The sequence below is a fragment of the Typopeltis vanoorti genome, chromosome 6, assembly GCF_054136105.1.
Source record: "Typopeltis vanoorti isolate ZY-2024b chromosome 6, IOZ_Tvanoo_1.0, whole genome shotgun sequence".
Lineage (NCBI taxonomy): Eukaryota > Metazoa > Arthropoda > Arachnida > Uropygi > Thelyphonidae > Typopeltis > Typopeltis vanoorti.
Genome location: NC_143554.1, coordinates 117,393,825 through 117,416,254, shown reverse-complemented (window position 1 = coordinate 117,416,254; position 22,430 = coordinate 117,393,825). Strand labels below are relative to the sequence as shown.

General features: G+C 35.3%; 1 protein-coding gene across 1 annotated transcript in view; it reads left to right on the top strand.

Annotated features, from left to right (window-relative positions):
• The first annotated feature begins 3,173 nt into the window (after positions 1-3,173).
• Positions 3,174-22,430, top strand: part of LOC150105854 (sodium channel protein 1 brain-like) — a 64,102-nt gene continuing 44,845 nt past the window's right edge. Inside the window, exons 1-6 of the mRNA XM_090393626.1 lie at positions 3,174-3,207; positions 7,957-8,068; positions 8,725-8,821; positions 12,785-12,912; positions 18,235-18,315; positions 18,532-18,660. Of these exons, the coding sequence (XP_090249752.1) occupies positions 8,819-8,821; positions 12,785-12,912; positions 18,235-18,315; positions 18,532-18,660 (341 nt within the window). The 5' untranslated portion in view covers positions 3,174-3,207; positions 7,957-8,068; positions 8,725-8,818. The remainder of the gene's footprint in view (positions 3,208-7,956; positions 8,069-8,724; positions 8,822-12,784; positions 12,913-18,234; positions 18,316-18,531; positions 18,661-22,430) is intronic.

The window sequence follows — 22,430 nt, the reverse complement described above, 5'->3', positions numbered from 1 at the left end:
CTATGGAAAAAAACTAAAAAAGTCACATATTTACAAACATTATACAAAAACACAAGAAATCAACTAACAGCAAAAATTCATAAGGCAAAAAGACACTACTTCCAAAAATTCATGGAATATAACGACAACATGAAGCAAACATGGGCTACACTCAACGAATTAGTAACTCGAAAAAAGAAAACTTCAGCACAAGATTTTATTGCAAAACGTTTTGGTCAGGATACAAACCAAGAGGAACTAGCAAACTCATTGAACCATGAATTCACAAACAATATCACATAACTCAAAAAAAGACAATCTACCAACGATCAACAAAAAACTACCGACACAAAGTCAACAACAAACTATGTATTTTTCACCTGTAACAAAACAGGAACTGAAAGAAGCACTCTTACAGATAAAACCAAAGACCACTCCAGGACTAGACAAAATAAGACTCACAGACCTTTTAACACACTTTGAACAAATGAATCAAATACTTTTGAAAGTCGTGAACAAAATATTCGACACTGGCATTATTCCAAAACAACTAAAAACTGCAATAATTATGCCAATTTATAAACATGGTAAAAGAAACGATACTCAGAACTACAGACCAATAGCCACCCTACCAGTCATTTCAAAAATTCTAGAAAAAATAACACACATCAGACTATAGAAGTACAACACCAATCACAAAACCAATACGGCTTTCAGAAAACAAAAAGCACCATCACTTTATTAGAAGACATCGCCGACGCAATAAACAAAGCTCTCGACAAAAACAAGTACGCCGTCCTTATACTGCTTGACTTAACCAAAACATTTGATACACTTGAACATGACATACTACTCACCAAACTATACTCAGTAGGTATAAGAGGAACACTGCATACCTGATTCAGGAACTATCTCTCAAACAGAACACAAGTAACAAAAATAGGTACATGTCGCAGCCGGGGTATACAACTAAAATACTGTGTCCCTCAAGGCACCATATTATCACCCACTTTGTTCAACATACACATTAACGATGTTCATAACCTGGCCATAAGAAGTCAAATATTTCAGTACACAGATGACACTGCACTACTAGCAATCCACACAGACATCACCACAGCTCTCTCTCCAAAGCACAACAAGACCTAAATGAAATCACAATATGTACTTCTACCAAAAAGCAATTGTAATCAACGGCACCAAAACTCAGATGTTAATAATACACAGCCCGAGAATCATGTGCCCCGCACCACTATCGATACATCGTCACACATACCGTTGCATTAACAACAAAAAAACCTGTAACACATACAAAATACCTTGGTCTTTACATAGACCACCTTAAATGGACAAAACATATAGAATACCTACATATCAACCTCCGCATCATCGCAGCAAAACTCTTCCAAGTAAAAAACATTATTCCATCTAACATAAAAAAAATCCTATATCACGTTATCTGCGAATCCCTATTGGGTTACGGTATAATAGTCTATACAAACACATCAAACACCCACGTAACAAAATTAGAAATATTACACAGGAAAATTGTGTCAATAGCGATTTGGACACCTTATATATAACAGCCAATATCCGACCAGCACATGGCGATATACAGAATCCTGAGCATTAAAAATCTGAAACACTACATAATACTACTAAATAATTACTTCAACATCGCCTATCGAAACAACAGAAGCACATATCGTATAGCACGACATACAACAACTCTCCACATCCCTACATCCGTCAACAACTCATATGGTTTTTTAGCGAGTTCACATCAGATACCCACGCTACTCAACAACCTACCAAGTAATTTAAAACACATAGACAGCTACACAACATTAAAACACGAACTCTGGAAAATATACCAACAAAGTTAATATACTGTGCCATTAACACTAATATGCACATCAGAAATCACCAGCATCTAATGTCTACATCCCATCCATTAACAGTAACAACAACATAAATAGTGAAGGCTAATCCCACTCTCTTCATAAAAGCTAACCCAAGCTTCGAAGTAGGTGGGATTAAAAAACGCCTCACTCATTCACACGTAATCCTCATAATCAAAGACTGCAAATTATGTAACAAAACAGTCAGTACGGTGTACAATAGTAATGAAGATACAGATATAAAAAAAAAGTATACGAATTTGTATCCAAAGAAAAAAATATTGAAAAGAAATAACGTGCCTTAAACCGCGTACAGTATAATATACAGAGCATCAAGTGTAATATACATAAATTGTAAATATGTAAATACTCTGTACGATGAAAATATAAAAATTGTTATTTTATACACGATGTGTAAACATACAAAAAAAATGTCTATAATAATCATATGTATGTAATTTTTCTGAGACATTATCATATTATTATTATTATCCATTATTCAAAAATTCCGTGTAATCTTCATTGTTAATATTAGAAGAACACGTGTTGTAAATATAGATGCAAAAAAAAGTATTATTATCAAAATTTTAATTGAAATGCAATGTAGAAAATGAATCATATATGCAGCACTTAGTGCTGAATTTTGTAAAAATTACAAGTTGGAATATCACTAAAGATGATTATTGTAATTGTGTAAATATTTCAGAAATCAATTTAAAAAAAATATTATTATTATTATTATTATTATTATTATTATTACAGAATGATGATGACGATAATTTATTTTACATGAAGTTACCAATCCCCAAATGTGAAAGCTAGTTTACGGGACGCTGAATTGCTCTGCTAAATTTAATAATCTACAGATTCACAAAATGTTACCCCGAGTATGGTTTGGCTACAGTGGTGATTACTAGTATAAGACCACTGCTCCCACTTACTGGAAATCTGAAGTAGCTTGAACAAAGTTCGACGATTTTTATAAAAATCTTAATCTTACTCTTATTAACATTAATTTATTCTAGAATATCTATATACTGTATTCTTGAAAATCATATGAGTTCTTTACTAGAACTCCATATACAATACGTATGTTTCAATACACATAAACGTACCTGCAGTTGAATTTGAAACTAACTTAAAATTTGATTTCATTCTACCTTTATATTTATCTATATGACTTTTCTGCATTTGAACCACCGAATTAAATCATATAAAGTATTGATCTTGTAAATAATTGTTTACAGTTGTTCTTATTTATTAATAAAGAAATTTGATTTTTTTTTTTTTCAGTTGATGAAATGGATCTGGAAAGACAACCAAGCAAGTTAGTTTATAGATTGTTCTTAAAAACGTTATTTTTTTACTCCATTTGTTTAATTATATATATTCATTCATAGAGCATTATTTCTCCTCCAAAATAGAAGAGTAACTTCCATAACGCGCAATTATTTTGCAATGCAAGCGGGATAAAAGAGCTTCGATGTGGCAAAATAAGACTTTGAGAGACCTAAAATAATTCTTAAAGTCTCAGGGGGACCTTATTGAAAACTTGTGGTGGGAGAAACAAAAATCCTATTTACTCCAGTGATTTGATTATAAAATCATATGTAGGTTATCGGAGATAAATGTTAGCTGGGGGAATTCCAACTTTTTTGTATCATTAATTACCAATATGCCATCAGCTGGTCACAGATAAGAGACTAGTCACCTGTGACTAGCCCATACAATGACGAAAAATATTTAAAAGGGACGATGACAAATCAGTAGACGAAAGCTTGATCCTCTTTTTCGACATACAAGGTACGTTTCAACCCAGGCTCATTTCTGAGCTACAGTTCTCCGATTGACTGAAGAATAAAGTGTTTAGGTTAGTTACCAGTCGCTATCGTTGTGTTCAAAATAGTTCAAAGAGAACTTATGTATCAATTCCAGTATCTCTTCCACTACTGCGAACACTCAAAGTCATTCTTTGATATCGTGTTCAGCTGTCTTTGATTCGATGTGGATATCTGAAACATCGTCATATCTCCGTCCTTGAGGAAAAAGAAAGAAGTTAGTCTGTATAGTACGGAAGGTGGGGAGACCACACCAATATTCTTATCAAAAATTGTTGCACAGACAAAATATATGATTTTGGACAGTGTCATTCAGCTAGCATGTTACATAACACAACCGTGATATGTTCGCTACTTTATGAATAGTGCATATACCTGTCTTCATGGATCAGTTCTTGCACTGTTTTCGACATCCTCACTCAGTTCTACTCAAAGATAGATGACATGAATGCTCTTAATCTTCATCTGACATTTTGCGCACTTTTGAACTTAGGAAACCACTTTAAATTTTGTGTCTTTCCCAATGCCTCGTCTCCAAATGTTGCTTGAACCATTTCAAAGTTCTGTGACCAGTTTTAGTGAGCATAAAAGAAAACTTGATGCAAAAGTTTGCTCTTTCACATCACTCATTTCGAAAACCGCAGAACACGATAAACAACAGAGCAGTAAAACTGCGTTAACATGAAAATATTTCAATCTGAGATAGTGATATTCAACAAATCAACTCGTAATGAAGCAATACAAGAATACCAAAAATTTTGCACGCATACTACCATACTCTACTCCTCTCTTGAATCCAATTCGAGAACGTTGGATAACATCCTCACAAATATGCACGTCTTAAATTATCGCCTGTAATCTAGTGGTGTGCTAATTAGAGCAATAATTTAAAATAGCGACACTTCATTTATTTATTTATATTTTTGGAATAAACTTCTGGCACATAATGTGCGGTAATTAGCTTTTCATGTGCCCTGTGCAAGATTTTATCTTTGACCCCCCCTTTTTTTTTGAAAAAAAAAAAAAAAAACGACAGAAATAGAACTTTTGTTTATAAATAAACTTTGTGTACATAATAAATATGCAGTATATTTATAAATTAAAATAATTATTTTAATGGCACTATTCTGGCTTTCATTTCAGCAAATTCATTAATCACATCATCATGCATAATATCTTTATCAATATTATATTCAATTGAAAGTATGGAAAGATTGGATAATCTCTCTTGTCCGATAGTAAATCTTAGATAGTTTTTTTTTATTAATTTTAACTTGCTAAAACTCTTCTCACACCAAGCAGTGGAAACGGGAAGAGTGAGAAATATTTGGAGAGCAATACTGATATTTGGATATGGCTCAATTAATCCAAAATCATGAAGAGCCTGTAAGATATCACTCGGAGTTGCGGTTATGATGTTTTGAATAAGTTTCGATACTGTTACACCTGATATCTTGAGAATATAGAATTCTCAGCTTCATGGTGTAACATGAAGAATGAATAAAAAAAATTAAAAACCCTGCATAAAAGATAATAGTTGAATTAATAAAAAGAAAAAGAAAGATTCTTGCATCCAATAAAATATATAAAAAAAATAAAGGTTTTTGTTAAACTAACTAACAAAAGAAAGAATATATTAATATTGTGATATGATTTAAATGAGAAAAGTTAAATAAATAAGACAGAAAAGGATTAGTCATAAGAGATGGTATGTGAGAGGCTAGAGATTAAATTATTAAGTAAATTCATAGAAAATTTTGGGAAAGGGGATTAAATTAGAGGCTAGCAAAGGAAAACAACAGACTATCGCACAGGGCCGATTCCCGGATTGAGACATCGTACGAGCTCGCCGATCAAAGGACGTTTGGCAGAAGAACGCCACCCTAATTGGTCGGTGAAATAAAAACAAGTAGGGGGAGGAGAAAAGAAGTTAGAAAAAGTGCCGTTAGGAGAACAGGTATAAAAGGGTTGGAAACCCCCCCCCACGAGGCTTTTCTTGGTTTTGGTTTTGATTCTGTTCCAGGAGAGTCCTTCGCGAGCTCTTTCGTAGGGATTTCACTATGATTTCCTGAGTGGCGAGATTGGAGTTATATCTTCGATACCACAATACGGAAACAAAAGTGAGTGGAATCTCGGTTCCGTATTTCCTATGTGAGAAGCAAAGAATGCCATAAAGTCGAGGAAAAGAAAGCAGATCCTTTGTGTTCCAACTTCAGTAACAACTACGAAAAACGGAGAGCTGTAAAGAAATAGATGTCCACGTGGCGAGTTGCACAGCCGATATATAGATGATCCAAAGTGTGTTCGAAGTTACGAAAAGTTAAGCCAGCGTAAGCCTAGTTCAATTCCAAAAAGAACGTAGCAGAAGCAGATTATCGGTGAGGTTATATCAAGATAATTCAATCAGAAGAAGGTAAAGATCCATATGAAAATCCCAAGAAAGAAAGGTACTGTAAAATATCTCTAATGTTAACTAAAAATGTGTCTGTGATAAGTATCATTATTCTAATACGAAACTGTTAAAGTGACCAAGGAAAATTTATACTAGGACTTTAGTATCTGAGAGAATATATTAAAAGTAAGCTGGCTAGTGTTAATGTTATGTGAATAATTAAGTGTCCTGAGAATTTTGCATGTCTATTATAATGTATTGGAAAGTTAAAATGTCATAGTTGTGTGTTAGTGCAGTAAATGGTTTAGTTAATCTACTTAAGTTTGAATAGTTGAATAGTGTGAATTAATCTTATTTGTCCATGTCAAGTGAATTTATGTGTTGAATTGTTATGGCGGCATGATCGTAATACTCATCATAGCCTGATTATTTGTAATAAGCTGATGTTAGTTTGTAAGTATTTAGTTTAGCATTAAATTGAGTAATCACAAAATAATTGAATTGTACCATGTTAAGGAATTTAATAAACCTTTGTTCAATGATAAAAGAGTTGTCTGAAATTGCTGTCCAATGCACCACTTGAAAAATACGAACCTAATCACGCGGGAAATTAATGTTAAGAAACGAGATAAAGTGTCACGACTGCAACATAGTTACACTTTCAGACATATTTGAGTTATTTCTCCTTGTTTTTGTATATAATATCTCAAACTAAATATCCCAAAAGGCGCAGTACAAATACAAATATTAGGGGTACTAAGGGGAGAAATAACTTAGATATTAGTATAAGTTTTGGTGATATCTCAAGAGTAGATAATAGAAGAACATAGATGGAAATTACTAAATAGAATAAAAATCGTAAAATGGGACACAACATAAATGGCGCAGCCGGTAGGATATAAAGTATAAGAAAGTTAATAGAATAGAATAAGAATAGGTCACGACATAAATGGCGCAGCCGGTAGGATATAAAGTATAAGAAAGTTAATAGAATAGAATAAGAAGAATGGGACACAACAATACTTCAAACTTAAAGCTTTGAATTTTCACAACTTTTCAAACTATTACACAAATTATTATACAACTTTTGTCTGCCTAACTCAGACAGCAAACCGCCGGGTCGATTCTGCAATGTTTTAGATTAAAGTTAAAATTTTACTGCACCAATAAAATAAAATAAAATAAAAAATTCGCTACTTATACAGTTCCTATTTAATAGTTGTTTCTTATTGGTCAGTTAATTTTTAACTTTAACCAAAAACATTACGGAATCATCCCCCACGGCGGCAAGATTGAAAATTTGAAAATGAAAATATTATATTGATTATTTTTTGATACCCCATTCAGGACTCCCTTCGTCCAGGGCTCGGTCCCTATGCACCCGTTGCACCCGCCTAGTTACGGCACTGGGTACATTACTGCAGTGGATGGGCTAAGCATTAGATAACCTGAAACTTTGCTATAGGTCAAACGTGGAATTTTTTTCAGGCCACTTCAGGTCTCCAGTCAGCATGTATAGTGAATAAAATGTAATACATTTTATTCAATGTTTTAATTTTAACAGATAAAAAACGAAATAAATGTTCGTTACATATAACAACGGTAACATGTAAAGTTCATTGTCTTTAGGTTTACGAAGTGGCTCGTCTCTAAAAGTAATTTTTTCAACACAGAGCTTCTTTCCCATTATTTAATGAAAGAATATAATTTGACCTCCTACAGCAACAACGTTAACAACTAAACTCATAGACTGCCTCATAAACCTTAATACATCATTTTTAATAGAATAAAAAACTATATAGCAATGTATATGAATTTAGCTCTCTTTCTCGTCCTGTCTTTCTAGCACGATAGAAGAATATCGGACAGAAAATAGAGAACTCAGGAAGAAAGTGAAAGAACTTGAGACGAAGCTGACAAGAGCAGAGATGGAACTAGAGAGAAAGGAACACGAGCAGGTAAACAAAACGTACTTTTCATTTGCTTTTTTTTTTTTTTAATGTTTAAACATATAAATATTTCTTCCATTTGTATCGATAGATATATATCTCTCTGTGCGTGTGCTTTAAAAGAAAACATATTTCGGTTTGTTTTTTTTATCTATTTATTGAATTGGAATGCGTCATTGTACAATGCAGTGAATGCTATGACCCAAAAGCAGTACAGAGAATATGGTATGGAACAATAAGTTGTGCTGCACATCTGTGAGATGCAGCATATGCCTACAGAACGTTTAGAGAAAACTGACTTGTACCTATGGTGAAGTTAAGTAGATGGAGCTTTACCGTATTTTGGACTGTTTTATAGGGTTTGGTCTCATACATTACTTGTTGTTCAAGCCCAAACAAACTGTATGCTGTGAACGAACTAGCTACTGCTAGGAGTTTGTGGCGCACACAAAACTTCTAAGGTTGCATGTTGAAATCTTATTGAAGAATAGTTACCAGAATTGCCCCTGTTATTTAAGATGTGAAAACCGCGTCGGTAGTTTAATTTGCATAGCTCCTATTTCTCTTTGTATACTAGTACATTCGAAAATAATGTATTATTTATATGTAACATGAAATAAAAGTCCTTTTATGATCACTACAAAAAGTAGTTTTATTTTTCAAAGAAAGAAGACCGAAAGAAAAGTTTTCCGGAGATCTTTTGCAGGAAGAAAGTTTTACGGAGTTCCACTAGAAGAGGTGGATCCCAGTCTACAAAACATGGTAAGTTACAAAGTTTGTTTCCATTGAAAGAATCGTGAATAAAGTAAAGTGGGAGGTGATATATGAGTATGTTGACTAGTCGGTTGTTATTCCTGTGTGTGTGTGTGTGTGTGTGTGTGTGTGTGTGTGTGTGTGTGTGTGTGTGTGTGTGTGTGTGTGTGTGTGTGTGTGTGTGTGTGTGTGTGTGTGTGTGTGTGTGTGTGTGTGTGTGTGTGTGTGTGTGTGTGTGTGTGCGTGCGTGCGTGCGCGCGTGCGTGTGTGCGCGTGCGTGTAATGAGCAGTCCTCAGTTTGGGGGTTATGGAGTAATGAGTAGTCCTCAGTTTGGGCTCCATTTCCAAATTCACTAGGCAGATGCCTTCCTATTCATTTCGAATATTTTTTACCAGCAACAGATGCACATCGTGTGGTCCTTACAACTGTGCTACGGAGATGCTAAGTGATGGAGGACGGACTTAATAGTTTGTTTGCGTATATTATTTCCATATATTTGCATTACAGGTAGTTTTGAAAGTTGTAATTTCGATGTCGTCCATGGTATATGAGAGTGGCCATTTGTGTGCATCCCGGATACAATGAAACAGAAGTACGATTGAAAGGATGGGGAATACATTCATTTCGAAAATTAAAAGAACAAATATTTAAATATGAAAATTGTTGATGGTCATGAAAGCATTGGGAGAATATTTTGCTAATTAGTATAGCAACCGATGAAATTAACTATACATATCAATTGTCTTGAAGAAATTGCTATTTTAATGACAATAATTACGAATATGGATTCAGGTGAATCCATTGAAGTCAAGAAAACGACGTAGTGATAAAAAGAAAGAAAAACTCGTGCTCACTTCGTACTTATAGGATATCAGAAGAAAATGTCACTATGAAAAAGATATGCTGTTGTTTAGAATTATGGCCTAAGCAAGTAAGACCGTAAAGCCAGTGTACTGTCTATTAATTGCGTGAGTCCATCAATTTTACTGTTTCGATGGATGAAAAACCTGATTTTTTGACAGGAAAAACACCTCTGATTACACTGCATAATCTATCTTTAACTGAAAAGCTTTTATATAAGTTCTTAGAGTCATAGAAATTCTAACTCAAGTTTGTCCAACCATAGGGAATCTACAATTGATACCGACCGCTTATAGCTGCTCCACGGAAAAAAATAAAAATAAATAAATAAAAGATCACTTAATTTTACTTTGCCGCTTATAGATCGCTTTTAAAATGCACCTTTAAAAATAACTTTTATCAAGGATTTTTTTTGTCAGTTGCTTTGGCATTTATTAAGTCTCTATTTCAAACTAATACCTGAAAACGGATGTTGTTTTAAGCGTAATAATGGGAACTTGTGCATTTGAGAACACTTTTCGTGTATAGTTTTTGATGAGTCAGCTACGATTTAGTGGTTAAAACTATTATGACATTTCCATTCAGTTACATTAAATCCACAATAGTTAATGCATTTTGAAAAACATACCTTAAAATTATATTTAGGATGGAAATGCAGTACTCTATGCTTCTATCTTCATAAACCAGGTGCTCAAACTTGTTGAGCACCCTGGGCTAAAAGGCTCGTTGAGATGGCTCTGCATAAACCTGATAATTTAACCGGGACAAGTTGGAGAAATTATTTTTTTAAACACATAAGAATGGAACTGAAGGACCATACTTTAATATGCTAGAAATTAATTAAAAACGATAAAATGCAAAACAAAAATAGATATATAGTGGTAAAAGGAGTAGAAAAGATTCAGAGGTGAGTGACCTACGTTGGTGAGTGGTGTAAGAAATGTTCCCTTACATTGATAGATTGAGAGTTTGTGGATTACAGAGGTTAGTTGATAGGCACAGAAGAGGGGATATGATAGAAACATTGAAGTTACTAAAAGGTTTTTATAAGATTGATGCAAGGAAATATTTCGGCAGTGGGATAATGGTGGAAGAACAAGAGGTCATCGAAATTAAGTAAGAATGTGGTTAACAAGGGTGTCAGGACGATATTTTTCGCCTTGGAGAGTGGTGAATGAATTCAATCGGTTGTCTGACTCAGTTGTGAGTGCTTCGTATGTAAATGAGTATGATAGATATTGTGTGGTTAGTTTGGGTTTCCTACGATGAGTCTTCTGCCTCCACAGAGATGCCCGTATGATAATAATAATAAGGTATTGAGGTTAAACATACATGGAGAAATAATTAAAAACACCAGAAAAGGGTGAATAATGTGTAGAAATAATATAAAATTCCAGAAAATGGTGAATGAATAGAATAATTCGTAATTATGATGTGTAAGCAGTTTGGAAGTGGCGTCATCTTTAGAATTACGAAGAGCGTACTCCTGAGTGAAAAACATGAAAAATTAAAAGTGAAAAAGGTGGCGGAGTTTACTTGAATGCTAGTCATCGAATCGCTAGTCATTTTTATTGGCTGAAACTTGGAGGTAATTTTAATATTGTGGAGCTTCTAATCCTCCGAAACCACAAACTTATTATCACTTCTTATAGTTTCTGAAAATCCGTAACTTATTTATTCAAATTAAGTGGATATGGAATCCAACATTATTTCAAAGCCGAATATAGAAACTATAGAAGTTTTGGCGGATCCAAGCGTAAGCAAACCTTTCATGACAGGGGAAACTCGTAGTAAAGGTGGAATAAGCTCTGGTCACTATCTTTAGTATTTCCAGTAATGTAAAACACATCTCCTAGCGGACATGTATGATGTTATACGTTATGGGGGGGGTCACTACCCACACCGGTTTCGACCTTTGTTGAGGTCTCATCAGTGGGAGCCAGATCCAGATGTAAATGTAAATACTCAGGCTGTAGTGATGCAGAGTTATATATATATATACTTTATCATACGACTTGCCAAAAAAAAGGTCACATAACAAAAGGCACCAAGAATTACTGAAATAAGAGAGCCAGAAGGCTTCACTTCGGCGATGCAGAATTATTCAAATATCCACTTAATTTGAATAATTGTGCATCGCCGAAGTGAAGCCTTTTGGCTCTCTTATTTCAGTAGTCCGTAATTTAATTTTGTTATTTCTCAAACTGAGAAAGCCAAGATAGTGGCTTTCTCAGTTTGAGAGATTTGGTTTATTCCGAACGCGTGGATTGCGATTTCTGTTTTCCTGATAATATATATATATATATATTTTTTTTTTTTTTAATTTCTATTATTTTTTATTTTTGTTACTATTGCTTAGGGAGTCGGGTATAGGGATATTACAGTCCGGAAAGTGCTCTTTCAGGCGCAATCATAGAGAATACGGTATTTCTTTGCGTGTTCGAATTTGGTTGGGTTTTTTCAGAAGGGTAGCCACTATTTTGCGACTAGTCGTAAAGACTAATTTATAGTCCATATATATATATATATATATAGTGTTTTTAATTTAAACTGAGTTGTATTAAACGGAATGTTTTATTCTTTTCATACCTTCACTACTTAAAATTTCCATTTTAAAAAATTATTCCTTAATTTTTTTCAATTTTGGTTTTTGGTAGTTCTTAAACTATCCAATATAATTTTCTACACTATAATTTTTTTTTACAGTTTTATTTCTATTTTCCACATGTCCCATTGCAAAGTCGTTGACCTCGTCAAAACATTACTAATCATGATGTGAATAGTTAGGATCTATTCGGATCCAGCGTTCATTGAGGGCTGATATTAGAGAAAAATAACACAAAAATCTCCTAGTCAAAAACATTTGGAACGGGATAGGGTCATCAAAGCATTATAGGAAAAAAAAAAAAAGTGATTTAAGGAAGATTAGTCGATCGATAGGTAAACACTATGTCTTGAGATCGGTGTTCTAAGAACGTAATTGTATGATATACTCTTATATTCTGCGATTTTTCCTTCCTTTATAACATCGAATACTATTATATCATGTTTTTCTCCTGTTGAAGTTAGAAATGAGATATTCCATTAGAGTATCACCATCTTTATTGCAGACGTTTTGTATGCTGTCCAGAAGATTCGGAAAGACATATGTTTATAGGTTTAACATTCACAAGTCCTGCTTCCTATTTTCACCGTGGAACCGTCTGAGATTATGGGCCATGCAAATTACAGTCAGCATGTATCCTTTTGATAAAATTATAATTCCATTTTACTTCTTCTTCTTCTTTTTCTTATTCTTCATCTCTCTCTCTCTCTTTCTGTTAAAATACTTATTAAAAATGAGCAAAAATCTATTAACTTTTAACTAGATACGTTTATTATGGTACTGTGTGTACATATAATTGTATTTTATTATTATTTATTTAGTTACAAACTTTTTATAAAAGTATGGAAATTAAGATTGTGGTTATTAATCCAGAACCTCCACAGAGGTGCCAGAGGCTTCCATTCTTTCTCGACAATACATGTTATGTTATTTCTCTTTAGTCATTCACACTGTATGCCCACCACTCCTCCTCCTTCTACTCCCTCCTACCATGGACTGACAATTTTTTGTCAGTCTCTCTCTCTTCACTGCGTGCCGTTTAATTAGTGATAGCCTTGGGCCAGCTATCTCTGATTGGCTAGTGGAGATTGAACTGCCCACTCAGTCTCCAAAAGTTAGATCTAAAACGGCCTCGCCTACTCCCTATATACAGGAATAAAAAGGCGTTAGTTGATTTTTTTTTTAATTTTTTTTAGAATAGTGTCTGCCAACTGTTTGTGTTCTTCAAGCAGTTTGACTGACTACAGTAGGAAAGAAATCCAAGCTGTAGAAAGAAAAACCCAGCATTTTTGTTTCGCATGTTCACTTTGGTTCTGCTCTCGTTTTTTATCTTAATATTTTTTTTTTTAAATGTATCCATTTATCTGAGCAGGCACTCAATTTTACATCAGCTAAAGTAACAACAACAAATACATGAACAGGCCCAGACGAATACCAATAATTAGAAACTAAAATCATGGCAGACATCACTACATTATTTTATGAGTGCATCTATGAAGTCGTGAATTTACGCCCATATAAGATTACGCCGCAAGCACAGGCTGCGGATTTGCCCTTGGCGTGAATGTTTGTGACTGTTTTTGATTGGAGGCTACCATCGTCCAGGATTTCCAGATTATATAGACACTAATAAAAATATTAAAAAATCCTTAGCCTACACTTGGTACTCATGTACTACAGGTTTACGTCCTTTCATAGGCAGATCTTTTTTTTTTTTTTTGAACAACTGAAGGTTGTATTCTTTGGGGAAGGGAGAGTGGCGAAACTGTTCCAAAGAACAGAAATAGATAGAATGAAAGAGGAGGCAGTGAAGTTGATTCGGTGAGTTTCACGACGGACTGTAAAAGGGTGTTAGTCAGCAGTGGCTCTTGTTCTAATGATTTTGAAGGCAAGTCGAGGGATGATAGCAGCCAATTCAGCAGATCACCGTCTATGAAAGTATCTGTAGAAGAAGCACAAGGCAGAAAGTGAACGTCTGTGAAAGAGGGATTGAAGTTGGTATGTGAGAGGGGAGGGGGGATCATTAATTAGCCGGATGTCCTCTTCTGGATAAAATCGAGCAATCTTAGAGAGGATTTCGGTGCACCATCCCAAAAACGGAAGCAATATTTCATGGTTGGGCAGATTTTGGATTTATATAGACTTAGCAGGTGTGAAGTAGTTTCTTGTGCGAAAGAGTATACCTAGTGTTTTTTCAGCTGCTACAGAAACTATAGTTGAAATGTGTTTGTGTCAGGAAGAATCTGAGGTGTAGGTCAGTGCAAGAAGGGAAATCTGTCATGTTTGATATCTCAGTATTATTGAAGATAAGGGGGGTAAGAATGCAAGCTCTTTCTTGCGAGAGATCAGACAGATTAAAGTCTACTTCAGCACCACAAGGTTTGTCAAATGAAAAGGAGGAATGGAGTGTAGTGCCATTAGCACTGTATTTTGGTGTCGTAAAATTTACTAAATTATCTTCGCCTCCACTTGAGAATGGCTAAAAGATCGGTATTTAAGTATTGGCCCTAGAAGGTCTTGAAGTTTGAAGTTTACCAACGCTGTAATGGACGTTAATAGGAGAAGATCATTGATATTCTAAGAGAAAGAGTGTAGGTGAGATGACAGAGCCTTAGTGTACTGCAACACTGATGGAAAAATCAGATGAGAGAAAACCACACACCATGATACCTTCCCCGCAGACGTTTACTGTGTAAACTTCTGCAGGGAAGGAAGCTAGCAATCAAATAATAAAAAAAATACAATGGCTATCATAAGAGACGGCTTGGGAAAAAAGGACCGTAATGTCGGACTTGTTCAAATTCCTTGAAAATATCCACATGGGATTCTTCATATTTCCGTGGCCTGCGTCCAAACATAGGTAAGGTTAGTGAGGAATATGCTGTCGAACGATAATGGCGGAATCCATATTGATCACTAATTAATGGTCTGTAGGTAGTGAAGAAGAGCCTCCGTAGCTCAGTCGGTATAGACGAAGCCCTCGGAAATACCAAAGGGCTTCGATTCCCGTCAGTGTCGTAAGAAACCTTTATCTGATCTCTTTCGACGAAAGGTGAGTTAGCCGGTCTCATACGGGGTAGGGGGAAGTTGCACCCGGAAAGTCCGATGTTTCTCCTCCCCCCCAGAAAAGGCAAACCATCCCTGTGAACACACTCATTACAGGAGGCATAGGGATGACCACCTTATCCTCGGGTTACGGTTGTGATTAAGAATACTCACCTCGACACCGTAATGGTGAAAGAGGAAAGGATTAAGAACGGTAGTGAAGACACTGACTATTGACGATCTTTTCTATTACCTTTTGGGAGTATTAAGGTGAGCAATGGGATGAAAGTTTAGTGTCTAACTTTTATCTCTCTTTTAACTAACAGGCTGAATAAATACCAGATGAGTAGGACAGCTTGTGACGGCGATACAGGATGGGCATTAGTTCTGAAGTACAAGCTCTTAATACAACTAGAGAGATATTATCTGATCCATAGGATTTATTGGTATCAAGGTTATTGGAGTATTTTTCCTGATCCTTCTGATGAAAGGTCAAGGGCATACTGTGGGTGGTTTGTGGAATAGTAGGAGTAGCTTGGCTCTAGTCATCTGAACACGAGAAGTAACCGATGCCAAAAGACCCCTTGTATCTTTAGGAGATATTACCACTTTTCCATCAGAATAAGAAAGGGGTGAAAACAAGTAGAGCAGACGTTTGCCCTAACAGTTTGCCTTGGCGTGGGACCAAAAGACATGTTGCCATTTGAGAAGGAGTCAAGCTTTGTGCATCTAGCCCTTTTAACGTTTGCTATAACTTTGATGATGCTTTTTTTACAGTTTTCACTGGATGTAGCGTATTCTTAGAGGCTAGAGGTTTTAACTTTAGCCATTGGGTGTGCATAGCATTTTTTAGCTTAGACTACTTTGGCACATTTGTTGGAAAACCAAGCATGGATAAGCGTCGTGGATTTTGAGTGGAATCGAGAATACAAACATTCATCAAAGCAAGAATAATTTCAGTTATTAGATCAGAGTAACTGCTTAAATCACGAAAGCGGAAAAAATAATCACACCGTGGAAATGGAGCAGAGAAACCGCGAAAGTCATCCTAATCGGTATCATTCTAGTACCTGAGATTAATTGTAAAGAAGGATGATCAATGGAGAAAGAAAAATGGACAAGGTTATGATGAGAGCTAAGTTCAGTGTGTAATTTGGAAAACTGGTTAAGGAAATGTCCAGGGAATGGATGTTGTGAGAATGATGAGGATTGCTGAAATTCAAAAGGAGAATCAATTAGAATTATGGAGGTTGAAATCTCCAAGGAAGCGTATCTCATTGTTAGCTTGAAGAATGAATGTAATCAACTTTCGGAGATAGATAGACAATCAAAAATGTCTGTATAGTTTATAAGAATTAGGAGAGATAACAGTAAAGGCAGCAAATGAGGCAAGGAAATTTTGAGCTAAAACAACTCATGTAAAATAGATTCCAGTCAGATAACCTTTAGAATGGGATATCATACTTGACTAATGCGCATGTTCTCCGTCTTCTTGCGAAAGGCATAATGCATGAAGTACGGTGGAAGGTTTAGGCAAAAGTCTAGAGCAACTGGCATAGAGGATGCCAGTTGAGGTTCAGTGATGAATAACAGATAAGATTTGGATTTCTGTAGTGATGGTGCGTGGGAGAGTTTCTTAACTGCAGTCACACTGTAATTTTTTATGCATTCTTGTTAGTGAAGTATTGGGAAAACTTATACAGTAATGGATGAAGGACTAGTGGACACGACTCACCACAAAGGAAGTTCCAATATCCTAAACCAAACGTGGCCTCGACTGTATCTCCTGCAAGTTGCTATACTCGGACTCCATCCAGGTACAACGTGATCGAGTGAGCAGAAAGATTATTCGCCAGCTGGTCGCGAAGCCTCCCAAAGTGTTAACCACAGGTTTGGTTCAGTGTACACTATCTAATAGCCTGCCTGAGGAAACCGCTTTACTGCTATCTCTGCATGGAGGCGCTGGCTTCCTCCTTGAATAATTACGATATAGACTTAGACAGCGTGCCCATGAAGGCCACCATCTGCACTGCATGTAGGTGGGGGGGGGGGAACAGAAACTGAAGATCCCACTCTAAAGAAGAAACATGGCCATAGCTACCTCACGCTTCCAATCAATAGGACAATAATGTTCCACCAGGTGATGAAATTTTTTTTTTTTTTTCATGTTGAGCCCATACACGAAAGGTTGGTTAATCAACCTATAGTACGTTAGTACCGTGTATGGGTATTTGCCATCTATTTCCTCCAACTGTGGAAGATATGTTTAAAGCGTGATATATAGCCTTTATATTACGCCTGTGATATATAGCCTATTTCCGGTTTGTGGAAATAGGCTATATATCACAGGAAGGTGGGGTTGTTTGGATGGGAAAGGCTTATTACTTGCCCTAATATGCATACAGAAATATATACTTAATAACTTTATCCTAAAAATTATGATTACAGAAACCAAGAATACACTGCATGTCATATGGGCTTAAGCACCTGTAAGTATTACTGAGTATTATTATGATTATCATAATTATTACATATCGGTTAGAGAGAGAGAGAGAAGCGAAGAGAACAGCTGTCCTCTATAATTCAACCAAGCAAACTTGCTGTGTTGTGTATTAAATTTTTTTTTTTTTTTTTTTTTTTTGTATCTTGTTTTTGTATCGTTTTTTCCGACTGAGCTACGGAGGATCGTTAATATCTATTTAACAAATATTAAAATAATAAACCAAGTAGAAAATACACTGACACATTATGATTTATCAAAATATCTCATCCGGGTTGAATTTTAGTGTATTAGAAAACCATTCGCATACGACGTACTCATACGACTCGCTGGGTTAACAACCGTTGATAATAAAGAATATGATTCAGTACAATTTTGTTCAGTTTCCGAATAACTTAACCATTGCACAGATATTTTGATCTTCTGATAATAGCTTTCATTTGGATAAATTCTGTCCTTCTGGTAATAAAAGGAGTTACTAATACGATAGCGTAAGTTATATGTGATCTTTCGAATTTTGAGTGCTTGTCTCACAATTTTGCAATGTTTCTTTTACTGTTGTCCTAAATGTAAGAGAATCGGTTTTTCTCTCAAGGTTAGGATTTCCTTAACCAAATTCTTATTTGTTCTACATTTTTCGCATTAGAAATTATTGAAAGAAATGAGGGGTAAAAAACATAGATTAACAGAGGATTTTTTCAATCTAGATTTGCGTATGTTGGATTCTACACCTGCGAAATCATTTTGAACTGCGTATCCAGAGGTGCATTTATTGGAAAATATACATATTTGCGGAATCCATGGCATTTACTGAACTTGGTGCTCACATGCGTTGGGTAAGTGGAAGTACCTTGCTGAGGAAAGTATGCGATTAATTATTTAATAGACATACATTGCTCTAATTCTGGAATAATATTCTTGAAAATTTAAGCCACTTTGATGTGAGTATTAATTCTATTGATAAAACACAAATGTTCCTTACATCCTATGCAAGACTGCCCTATCAAAGACTGTTATCTCTACCAACTGCACTGAAAAGATAATTTCAAAAAGAATATAGAAGAAATTCGAATCTTACTGCCATGTAAGCTTCCCTTTTGATAACTGATGGCATAAAGATCTCGATGTAACTACATCAAGTCGATTTGGATCCAAATTAAATTATTTTTTGTGATAATTACAAACAAGGACTGATCAAAAATATCTAGTACAGAATTTTTTTATAGGGAAACGACGAAAAGTATCTGGAAATTATGTAGGATATTTGTCCACATCCTCCTGATGCCATCCTCCAGTCTAATTCATGGTCTGGTCTTGTGCAAGAGAAATTTCTGATGCGTGAGACTCTTCGCATCAAAGAAAGATTATTGACGTATCTAAATATCACTCAAAATGTCTTAAATAGACTCAATGGTTCTTCCAGAATGCACTCTATAGTTGAAACATTTAAAGATTTGTCAATAATTTTTCTTTAATGCGAAGAGTCTCACGCATCAGAAATTTCTCTTACACAACACCAGACCACGAATTACACTGGAGGCAGAAGTATTCTCCAAAGCTCTCTAGATGCAGTTCGTTGAAAACGGTCCCAAATGATCTTCTGGCACATCAATAAGACAATCCGCCATACCACAGTGATCCCTAATTTTCAGAATTCTTTAGCCTAGTACAATATCCAGTGGTTCCCTTTACCCATCACAGTTGGTCTCCTGAAACCTCTTCATCTTAGGGTAGAAAAAAGCTATGATGGAGAAACGATTTGAAGAGGACACGGTTATTCAATTATAACGGAGCTGTTCTCGACAACAGCTGACAAGAACGCGTAGTCGTAAATCTATCGTCGCAAACACTCTCAGAAGACGCAATCAAAGCGCTTAGTCGTACGCATAATTTCGCCATCGCGACTCAAAAAAAAAGTACTGTTTTTAAAAATTATGAACAACATAAAACGTGGTTTCTATGAACTTGCACCAACCATGGCTAACAACATTCGGTTGGAGTCGGCTAGTTATTCTAAGGGAATCCAAACCTCCCAAGATCAGCACTCAGAAAGCTATATAAGAATAAACAAATTATCGTGATTAAAGCCGATAAGGATAATTCCACTATCATTATGAACCAAGCAGATTACAACAGAAAAATGAATCAGTTTCTTAAAGGGCTTATCAGATCATAGACTGGGATCCTAGAAAATCCCAAAAGCAAAAAGTGTACAATTACTTTTAAAAAAAATTTACATCCTGGCCCAAAGAAATTACCAAAAAATTTAAACCTTATCATGTCCAACCACAGCGGATATACAGGGTTACTAAAATTCACAAACCCCATAACCCTCACCCCCCCCCCTCTTCGTGCAGTAGATAGGCAGTCTTACCTACAAACTAGATAAAAATTTATCCAAATCACTTTCCTCTCTTACAGGCAACTCTTCGTCGTCTATTAAAAATTCTTTACACTTTAAAACAGTAATAGAAAATTTAACTCTGACAGATTCTGACATCATGGACGGTTTTGAAATCACCTTACTTTTCACTAATGTATCTTTTAAAGAGATCTTTCACTTTGTCAAGTTACATTTGACATAACTATTTTATTCCTGGACATAATTAAATTAAATTCAGATTCACCATACATGTAAATTATTTCCTGTGGAAAGGAAAAATATACAGGCAGCTAGATGGGACTGCTATGGGTTCCCCTCTTTCTCCCCCCCCCCACAGCAAACTTCTATATGGAAGCATTTTTAAAACCAAGCTCTCAATACAGCCACACAAAAACCAGCAGTTTGACTGCGCTATGTAGATGATGTGTTTGCTGTTTGGCCTCATGGTCCAGACACATTAGATACATTTTTGATGTAGCCAACATCCTAAAATAATCTTCACTACAGAAAAAGAAGGTAACAGCAGTCTCCCCTTCTTAGATATACTAGTGACACGACTTCCTAATGGCTCATTATCTTTCTCTATACTGGTAGGTATTTACATAAGAAATCACACCACCTGTCTGCTCTTTCCAACAGAATGGCATCCTCAAAACTCTTACTCACCGAACCAAGGCTATTTGTTCAAATGACACAGCCCTTGAAACTGAGCTTAGGGACCTTCGCAATACCTTTTTAGCCAATAGCTACAGCCCATATAAAATATATAAAATATTACATGCATCCACTCATCCCTTCTACACACAGGATCACAGCAAAACCATTCCCATTCCACATATTAAGGCTACATCAGAAAAAAAAAATAGCCCAAGGTCGTTCTAAATACGATCTCCATTCCACTTTCAAACCTTTCATTCAACTAGCTGCTTGTATCCTTTCTGTATTGCATTGTCAGTAGATCTAAATTTAATACATTGCTGTCATTTAATAGTAGAACATAAGTAATTGATTTCAAGCGAATTCTCTGTTTATTGCTTATTCATGTTGTGAATATAGGACATATATCTCATATATATAGGACATCCTATATATATATATGCGATGTCCTATATATATGTATATAGGATATATGTCCTATATACATATATATCCTATGAAAAAAGGTGTGATGTGACACCTTTTTTTAGTAACTCGTATCGTAAAGTATAAGTTCTGCATCACTTCAACCTGAGTATTTACATCTAGGTCTGGCTCCCACTGACGAGACCTCAACAAAGGTCGAAACTGGTCTGGGTAGTGACCCCATAATGTATAACATCATACATGTCCACTAGGAGATGTGTTTTACATTATGGGAAATACTAAGGATAGTGATCAAAGCTTAAATCCTCCTTTACTACGAGTTACCCTGTCATGAAAGATTTGCCTATGCTCGGATCCGCCGAAACTTTTATAGTTTCTATATTCGGCATGAAACTGTTGTAGTTTCTCTATTCGGCTTTGAAATAATGTTGGATTCAATATCCACTTAATTTGAATATATATATATATATATATATATATATATATATATATTCAAATTCAAATATATATATATATATATATAAAGGATGTAGTTGATCTCCTAAAAATTTTGAACATCTGGGAATGTATGACACTCCCAGGATGTTAATGGATCCACCAGTCTGTATGACGTAATTTTACATCAGACAGACTGGTAAATCAATTAACATACGCTTTGAACATCATAAAAATTACATCCAGAGCACGGTATTTTCTGCCAATCCATACAAATGATACTCCTTCACATAGGATCATATGGAGAAAAATATCTTTATTACATAGAAGTCGTTAGAGGTCTGAGAGGCTATGCTCTTTGTAGTTATCTTTGTATTAACTTTGTAGTTATCTGGCCCACAGAAGGCGCCATAAGGACATCGGATGTCAGTTATAATTTAAATTGTTTCTACAATTACTTGGTTTAGTGCTGTCTGCCTGTCACAGTTATTGTGTTTGTCGTGACGTTCTATTTTCATGTTATGTTCTAAATCCGCCATCTTGCTAAAAGTCACTTTCATAAAATAAAGGAAAACTAATTGCAAATTAATCACTGATCTAAGGGTAGAGAAATTTCTATTATACTGCGCCACTCTATCCTTAGATAAGTCTATATGAATTAGTAAGATTAATTCAAAATTAGCTAGCAGTCTTTTCACTCATTCA